Consider the following 9,646-nt stretch of genomic DNA (forward strand, 5'->3'; position numbering starts at 1 on the left):
CACTCTAGATTCACACTAATTACTCTATAATTGAAACTCTTAATTACATGCTAATTACCCTAACATAATAATCGCACTAATTACTCTAATGAAACCCTTAATTACCCTAACAATAATAATTGCCCTAATTACACTAATTGCACTAATTAGATTCACACTAATTAGATTCACACTAATTACTATATAATTGCATCACTAACGTCATTATAATTCCACTAATTACTCTAGTGAAACCCTTAATTGCACCTTAATTACCCTGACGTAATAATAATTTCACTAATTACTCTTAATTAGAGTCTTAATTACCCTAAAACATTGATAATTTCACTAATTACTCTAATTAGAGTCTTAATTACCCTAACACATTGACAATTTCACTAATTACTCTAATTAGAGTCTTAATTACCCTAACACATTGACAATTTCACTAATTACTCTAGTTATAGTCTTAAAAATTCCCCACCACTAATTTCCCCCAAAGGCATTCATCATTTTTCCCCTAAAATCTTTGACCCCTGAAACCTAACCCAATTGATAATTCAAATTATTAATTAGAGTTAAATTTCCCCCTAAATGACAAATTCATTAATTATCTATTAAATAGTCGTAATTAACCCCAAATAATTACCCAAATCATCATTATTGCAAATTATTAATAGATTCTAATTACCCTAACACTTGGACAATATCACAATTTAAACTTCTAAATAATTTAATTAAACCCTAAAATTGACAATTTATAATTACTTTAAGAGATTTAATTCCTAACAATTGACAATTTCACTAATGTCTTAATTAGAGTCTAATTACCCTAACACATGACAATTTCACTAATTATTAAAGTTAGTCGTAATTAACAACAAAATTTAAAACCCAAAAAATCAATCATAATTCGCACTACTTATCTTAAATAAGGTTAATTGCATTAAAGATCATATACTTAAAATGTTTCTTAATCCCCAAAGGTGACTAATGACGACCTTGTAATAACCCCAATTAATATGCAAATTATTAATTAATCACTAATTAATATGCAAATGAGTAATTAATCACCAATTAATATGCAAATGAGTAATGACCGATGATTAATATGCAAATGATAATTAAAATATATAATTAATAATTGGTAATCTATTTTATTTTACATAGATTTATATTCATGATAAGGATGGTGATGATAAATAGAAGGAGCATGATGATAATGATAATAATAATAATGATAAAAATGATATAAATAAAAATAATAATAATAATAATAACTAAAATAATAATAATAATAATTGTAATAATAATAATAAAAAAAAATAATAAATGATAATATAAAAAATAATAATAAAATTATAAAAAAATAATAATAATAATAATAATAATAATAAAAAATAAGATAAATAAAATATAAAAAATAATAAATAAACAAAAATAATAAAAATAAAAAAAAAAAATAATAAGAACCATGATAATAATAACAATAATAACAATAATAATAATAATAATAATAATAACAGTAATGAAAATAAGAACCATGATAATAATAACAATAATAATAATAATAATAACAATAATGAAAATAAGAACCATGATAATAATAACAATAATAATAATAATAATAACAATAATAAAAATAACTCACCAAACAGCACGTATTTTCCCGTAGGCCTGAGGAGGCCGTATGCTCCCCTCCCTCCCCTCCGCCCCCCCCACGCAGTCCAATACGACGTCCACACCCCCGGGGCACAGCCTAGGGGGAGGGAGGGGGAGGAGGAGGGGGAAGGAGAGGGAGGGAGGGGGAGAGGGAGAGGGAGGGAAGGGAGAGAGGGAGAGAAGGAGAGAGAGGAGGGAGGGAGGGAAGGAGAGAGGGAGGGGGAGGGAGGAGGAGGAGGTAGGGAGGGAGGGGGAAGGGATGGGAGAGGAGAGAGGGAGGGGGAGGGGAAGGGAGAGAGGGAGGGGAAGGAGGGGGAAGGGAGGGAGAGGGAGGGAAGGGAAGGGAGTGGGAGGGGGAGGGAGGGAAGGGAGGGAGGGAGGGAGGGGGGGAGGGAGGGAAGGGGAGGGAGATATAGATAGATAGATAGAGGGAGAGAGAGAGATAATAAGAAAGAAAGAGAAATTGAGAGAGAATAAGAAAGAAAGAGAGAGAGAGAGAGCGAGAGAGACCGAGAGAGAGAGAGGAGATGAGAGAGACGACCCGCGAGAGAGAGAGGAGAGAAAAGACGAGAGATGAGAGAGAGACGAGAGAGAGAGAGAAGCGAGAGAAGAGAGAGAGAGAGAAAGCGAGGAGAGAGAGAGAGATGAGTGATGATGAGGAGCGATGAGGAGAGAGAGACGAGAGAGAGAGAGAGAGAAAGGGGGGGATGAGAGAGAGAAAATTTTATAAATTAGTAATATTATCCTTAGGAATTGTAGTAAATACGATATAAAATAACATTAATTTTGATAATAATAATAATAATAATAATAATAATTATTATTATTATGATAATGATAACAATAATAACTATTATAACAATATTTTTATCTTAACAATAATAATAATGATAAAAGTGATGATAATAATAATAACAATAATAATAATAGTAGTAGTAGTAGTAATAATAGTAATAATAGTAATAATAATAATGATAATAATAATAATATTAATAATAATAATAATAATAATAATGATAATAATAATAATAATATAATCATCATAATAATAATAATTATGTTAATAATAACGATGATAATAATTATAATAATCATTATTATAATAATCATTATTATATTATTACAACAATAATGATAATAATAATGATAATAATAATAAGAAATATATTTTTTAATCGAGTGAAGATAAAAAAAAAAAAAAAAAAAAAAAAAACGAAAAATAAAATAGAATAAAATAAAATGAAATAATATATAAATCTTAAATAAAATAAAATAGAACAAAATAAAATATAAATCTTACTTTTTGACCTCGGCAGAAATATCCGATGTTCTGTCGACAAAATGGGTCAAAGAATTTTTGATTTGCTCCTGTTTCCCCTTGGAAGCCACGCCCACCACCGTGACGTCACCGATGGCCTTGACCAATGAGCAGATAGCTTGGCCCTGCGAGGGAGAGTGAATATAATTTAATCTAAAATATATAATAATAATTATTATAATAATGATTATTAGGATAATTATGATAATTAAAAAGATAATAATAATAATTTCAACTAAAATAAAAATCAAAAACAATAATGATTATTATTACTATGGTGTTAATGCAGTAGTGATAGTAAGTATATAAAGAAAATATAAATAAATAGATATAAATATAAATATAATGATTAATCAAGAAAATTATTATAAATAAATAAATAAATAAATCGTCATGTTTTCCTCTCACTCACGACATACCCACAACATGCCACATATTTTACACATACCCACCACATACCACATACCCAACACATACTCTTCCACATACCACATGCTCCTCACATACCCACAACATACCACATACCCAACACATACTCTTCCACATACCACATGCTCCTCACATACCCACAACATACCACATACCCAACACATACTCTCCCACATACCACATACTCCCCACACACCCACCACATACCACATACTTCCCACATACCACATACCCACTACATACCACATATTCAAATATTTCTCACATACCCACCACATACCCATCACATACCCCTACAGACTCCCCGCATACCCACCACATAACACACACCCACTACATACTATATACACACCACATACTCACCACATACCACATACTTCAATTATTCCTCACATACCCCTACATATTACCCACGTATCACATACTTCAAATATTCACCACATACTCCCACAAACCACATACTCCCCACATACCACATACTCACCACACACTACATACCCACCACATACCACATACTTCAAATATTCACCACATACTCACCACATACCATATACCACATACTTCCCACATACCCACCACATACCACATACTCACCACATACCCACCACATACCACATACTCACCACAGCTCCGCCAGCCGAGTAAAGCAGAATGATGTTGCCCGGCCTCACGTTAGCTATGTTGTGGACCAACATATAAGCTATGCTGTATGTGAGAGTGATCGCAGCTGCTTCCTGAGCATGGAACAGAGAGAGAGAGAGAGTTAGTATTTATGAGAGAGAGAGAGAGAGAGAGAGAGAGAGAGAGAGAGAGAGAGAGAGAGAGAGAGAGAGAGAGGAGGGGGGGGGGGAGAGGGAGATGGGAGAGAGGAAAGGGAGAGGGGGAGAGAGAGAGAGATAAATTTCTCGAGATAAATTGAAGCAGCGTGCAGAATGGTTCCACTATGACTCAAAGCACTAGGATACGGACTATTGTGGACTACCCAGTAATAGTTTCTCTAGAACTCAGGATGTCCCAAAGCAGTTCAAGATGTGCTGTGGCAAAAACGCCTTCCACTAGGACTCAAAGTACAAAGACTCGAAGCGCTAGGATACAATCATGGGATCCAACAGTGCTCCACAAGTGCTGAAAACGCTAGGAAAATCCGGGATCCCAACAGTGCTCCACAAGTGACTCAAAGCACTAGGATACAGTCACAGGATCCCAACAGTGCTCCACAAGTGACTCAAGGCGCTAGGACACTTTCACGGGATCCAAACAATGCTCCACAAGTGACTCAAGGTGCTAGGATACATTCATGGGATCCCAACAGTGCTCCACAAGTGACTCAGAGCGCTAGGATACATTCATGGGATCCAACAGTGCTCCACAAGTGACTCAAGGCACTAGGATACAGTCACGGGATCCCAACAGTGCTCCACAAGTGACTCAAGGCGCTAGGATACAGTCACGGGATCCCAACAGTGCTCCACAAGTGACTCAAGGCGCTAGGACACAGTCACGGGATCCCAACAGTGCTCCACAAGTGACTCAAGGTGCTAGGACACAGTCATGGGATCCCAACAGTGCTCCACAAGTGACTCAAGGCGCTAGATACAGTCCCCGGACCCCAGTTTACAATTGACTAATTAGATATTTTATGGTACCCAAACATGCTCCCCCCGGCCCCAAATTTTCCCGCCCCCCCCACAACCCCCCCCCCCCTCCTACGCTGGATCATTACCCCCCGCCCCTACACGCAGGATACTCATGATCCCCGGCCCCCCCCAATTACCCCCGGCCGCCCCCCTCTATTATTACCGTTTTATTTTAAAGCCCCCTTCTATCATTACCCCCCCCCCCCCTCATCATTACCCCCCCCCCCCTCATAAATTACCCCCCCGCCCCCCCTCTACCATTACCCCCCGCCCCCCCCCCCTCTATCATTACCCCCCCGCCCCCCCCTCTATCATTCCCCCCCCCCCCCCCCCCCCATCATTACCCCCCCGCCCCCCCCCTCTATCTTTACCCCCCCGCCCCCCCCCCCTCTATCATACCCCCCCCGCCCCCCCCTCTATCATTACCCCCCCGCCCCCCCCCTCTATCATTACCCCCCCCCCCCCCCTCACATTACCCCCCCCCCCCCCCCTCATCTTTCCCCCCCCGCCCCCCCCTCCCCCCCCGCCCCCCCCCCCATCCCCCCCCGCCCCCCCCTCTATCATTACCCCCCCCCCCCCCCCCCCCTCTATCTTTACCCCCCCCGCCCTCTATCATTACCCCCCGCCCCCCCCTCTATCATTACCCCCCGCCCCCCCTCTTCATTACCCCCCCGCCCCCCTCTATCTTACCCCCCCGCCCCCCCCTCTATCATTACCCCCCGCCCCCCCCTCTATCATTACCCCCCCGCCCCCCCCTCTATCATTACCCCCCCGCCCCCCCCTCTATCATTCCCCCCCCCCCCCCCCCTATCATTACCCCCCCCCCCCCCCTCTATCATTCCCCCCCGCCCCCCCCTCTTCATTACCCCCCGCCCCCCCCCTCATTTCCCCCCGTTTTTTTTCTTCCCCCCCCCCCCCCCCCCCATCTTTCCCCCCCCGCCCCCCCCCCCCCCTAAAAATAATAATAATGATAAAATATAAAACGGCATGTCTCCGGCACCAAATAGGGATAAAATAGCAATAAATAGCAATAAATACGTTAAAAATAAATAAAAAAAATAATAATAATAAAAATAATAATAATAATAAAATAATAAAATAATAATAATATAAAAATTATTTACCTGTAGCGGCATCGTCTCCGCCCCAAAATGGGTAAAAGGGTAGATGGATAGAAGGGATAGATGGGGAAAAATAGGAATGAATAATAATAATAATAATAATATTAATAATAATATTAATAATAATAATAATAATAATAGTTACCTGCAGCGGCATCGTCTCCGGCACCAAATACACGTACTTGCTCGCCGCCGGTACGACATCCGCCCAGGCGCGCGCGTCTGGCAGCGCCACCACGCGGTCGCCGACCTGGGAGGGGAAAAAAAAGTTTTTTTGGGGGAAAAAAGTGGGGAAAAAAGGGAAGTTTTTTTTTGGAGGGGAAAAAGTGGGGAAAAAAAGAGGAAGTTTTTTTGGGGGGAAAAAAGTGGGGAAAAAAGGGAAGTTTTTTTGGGGGGAAAAAAGTGGGGGAAAAAAGAGGGATTTTTTTTTTGGGGGGGGGAAAGGGAAGTTTTTAATTAATTTTTAATTAATTTTAATTAGTTTTTAATTAATTTTAATTATTTTTTTAATTAATTTTAATTGATTTTTAATTAATTTTAATTTTAATTAATTTTTTTATTAGTTCTCAATTAGTTTTAATTAATTCGTTTTTATTTAGTTTTTATTTAGTTTTTAATTAATTTTAATTAATTTTTATCTAATTTCAATTAGTTTTGAAGTTAATTAGGGAAGTTTTGGGTTAATTAGGGAAGTTTTGGGTTAATTAGGGAAGTTTGGGTTAATTAGGGAAGTTTTGGGTTAATTAGGGAAGTTTGGGTTAATTAGGGAAGTTTTGGGGTTAATTAGGGAAGTTTTGGGGTTAATTAGGGAAGTTTTGGGTTAATTAGGGAAGTTTTGGGTTAATTAGGGAAGTTTTAAAGTTAATTAGGGACGTTTTGGGGTTAATTTGGGAAGTTTTGGGGTTAATTGGGAATTTTGGGAAGTTTTAGGTTAATTAGGGAAGTTTTAAAGTTAATTAGGGAAGTTTTGGGTTAATTTGGGAAGTTTTGGGGTTAATTAGGGAAGTTTTGGGTTAATTAGGGAAGTTTTGGGGTTAATTAGGGAAGTTTTGGGGTTAATTAGGGAAGTTTTGGGGTTAATTAGGGAAGTTTTGGGTTAATTAGGGAAGTTTTGAGTTAATTAGGGAAGTTTTAAAGTTAATTAGGGAAGTTTTGGGCTAATTAGGGAAGTTTTGGGTTAATTAGGGAAGTTTTAAAGTTAATTAGGGAAGTTTTGGGGTTAATTAGGGAAGTTTTGGGTTAATTAGGGAAGTTTTGGGGTTAATTAGGGAAGTTTTGGGGTTAATTAGGGAAGTTTTGGGTTAATTAGGGAAGTTTTGGGATTAATTAGGGAAGTTTTGGGTTAATTAGGGAAGTTTTAAAGTTAATTAGGGACGTTTTGGGGTTAATTTGGGAAGTTTTGGAGTTAATTAGGGAAGTTTTGGGTTAATTAGGGAAGTTTTAAAGTTGATTAGGGAAGTTTTAAGGTTAATTAGGAAAAAATTGAGGTTAATTAGGGAAGTTTTAAAGTTTTGAGGTTTATTAGAGAAGTTTTAAAGTTTTGAAGTTAAATAAGCTAACTTAATAACTTAACTTCCGAGGACTTAGTTAAGTTAAGCTAATTAATCGGGACTTAATGAATCAGATTAGATTAAATATTGAATCAAATAATTTTTTTTTTCTTTTTTTTTTTGTAAGTAATCAAGTTCTTAAGTTGGCTTTATAAGTTGGTTCTTAGGATTACTTAACTTTAAGGAAGTTTTGTAAGTAAGGTATTGGTCTCTCTCTCTCTCTCTCTCTCTTTCTTTCTTTCTCTCTCTCTCTCTCTCTCTCTCTTTCGCTTTCTCTCTTTCTCTATATTTCTTTTTCTATATTTCTTTCTCTCTCTCTTTCTCTCTCTCTCTTTCTTTCTTTTTCTTTGTCTCTCTCTTTCTCTCTCTTTCTTTCTCTATATTTCTTTTTCTCTGTCTCTGTTTGTCTTTGTCTTTCTCTCTCTCTTTTACCTTTCTCTCTTTCTCTCCATTTCTTTTTCTCTCTCTCTCTCGACCACGCCCTCTGGACCACGCCCACTCGACCACGCCCTCTGGACCACGCCCTCTCGACCACGCCCTCTCGGGAACGCGCTCTCGGCCACGCCCTCTGGACCACGCCCTCTCGACCACGCCCACTCCACCACGCCCTCTCGACCACGCCCTCCCTCCGTCCCTACCCTCCCACTCCCTCCCTCCCACTCCCACCCTACCCTCTCCATCCCTCCCCATCCCTCCCTCTGTCCTCCCACTCCCTCCCTCTCCCCCCCCACTCCCTCCCCCACTCCTTACCTGGAACTCCGCCACGCCCTCAGCCACGCCCCCTCCCCATCCCCCCCTCCCATCCCTCCCACTCCCACCCTACCCTCCCACGCCCTCGACCACTCCCATCCCTCCTCCCTCCCCCAATCCCTCTCCATCCCTCCCACTCCCCATCCCTCTCCACTCCTCACACTCCCTCCCACTCCTCCCCCTCCCCCCTCCTCCCCCTCCTTACCTGGAACTCCGCCACGCCCTCAGCCACGCCCCCTCCCCACTCCCACTCCCTCCTCCCAATCCCTCCCACTCCCTCCCTCCCTCCCCACTCCTTACCTGGAACTCCGCCACGCCCTCAGCAACGCCCCTCCCCCCTCCCCCTCCCATCCCTCCCTCTCCCTTCCCCCACTCGACCACGCCCACTCCTTACCTGGAACTCCGCCACGCCCTCCGCCACGCCCTCGACCACGCCCGCGCACTCGGATCCGAGGATGAAGGGCGTTTTAATGGGCGGGGCGTCGCACAGGCCCAGGCGGGTAATCACGTCGTGGAAATTGACGCCGCTGGGAGAAATAGGGGGAGAAATTGGGAGAAATTGGGGGAAATTGGGGGAAATTGGGGGGAAAAGGGGAGAAATAGGGGAGAAATTGGTGATAAGTTGGGGAGAAATTGGGAGAAATTGGGGAGAAATGGGGGAGAAATTGGTGATAAATTGGGGGGGAAATGGGGGGGGAAATTGGTGAGAAATTGGGGAAATTGGTGAGAAATTGGGAGAAATTGGTGAGAAATTGGGGAGAAATTGGGGAGAAATTGGGGGGAAATAGGGGGAGAAATTGGTGATAAATTGGGGGGAAATTGGGGTAAATTTGGAGAAATTTGGGAAATGGAAAAATGGGGGAGAAATGGTGATAAATTGAGATTGGGAGAAATGGGAAAAGGGAAAGGGGGGAAAATGGGAGAAAGTTGGGGGAAAAGAAGAAAGGTGGGAGAAATAAGGAGAAGGTGGGGGAAAAAAGGAGAAGGTGGGGGAAAAAGGAGAAGGTGGGGGAAAAAAGGAGAAGGTGGGGGAAAAAAAGGAGAAGGTGGGTTGAAAAAGAGGAGAAGGTGGGGGAAAAAGGAGAAGGTGGGGGAAAAAGGAGAAGGTGGGGAAAAAGGAGAAGGTGGGGAAAAAGAGGAGAAGGTGGGGGAAAAAGGAGAAGGTGGGGGAAAAAGGAGAAGGTGGGGGAAAAAAGGGAG

At 41.2% G+C, this 9,646-nt stretch overlaps 1 protein-coding gene across 1 annotated transcript in view; it reads right to left on the minus strand.

Annotated features, from left to right (window-relative positions):
- Positions 1-1,596: 1,596 nt before the first annotated feature.
- Positions 1,597-9,646, minus strand: part of LOC119571947 (synaptic vesicle membrane protein VAT-1 homolog-like) — a 9,912-nt gene continuing 1,862 nt past the window's right edge. The window contains exons 2-6 of the mRNA XM_037919015.1: positions 8,841-8,973; positions 6,292-6,396; positions 4,012-4,122; positions 2,942-3,084; positions 1,597-1,738 (exon numbers count right to left, since the gene is read on the minus strand). Coding sequence (XP_037774943.1) covers positions 1,627-1,738; positions 2,942-3,084; positions 4,012-4,122; positions 6,292-6,396; positions 8,841-8,973 — 604 coding nt within the window. The 3' untranslated portion in view covers positions 1,597-1,626. The remainder of the gene's footprint in view (positions 1,739-2,941; positions 3,085-4,011; positions 4,123-6,291; positions 6,397-8,840; positions 8,974-9,646) is intronic.

This window comes from Penaeus monodon, unplaced genomic scaffold, assembly GCF_015228065.2.
Source record: "Penaeus monodon isolate SGIC_2016 unplaced genomic scaffold, NSTDA_Pmon_1 PmonScaffold_88, whole genome shotgun sequence".
Classification (NCBI taxonomy): Eukaryota; Metazoa; Arthropoda; class Malacostraca; order Decapoda; family Penaeidae; genus Penaeus; species Penaeus monodon.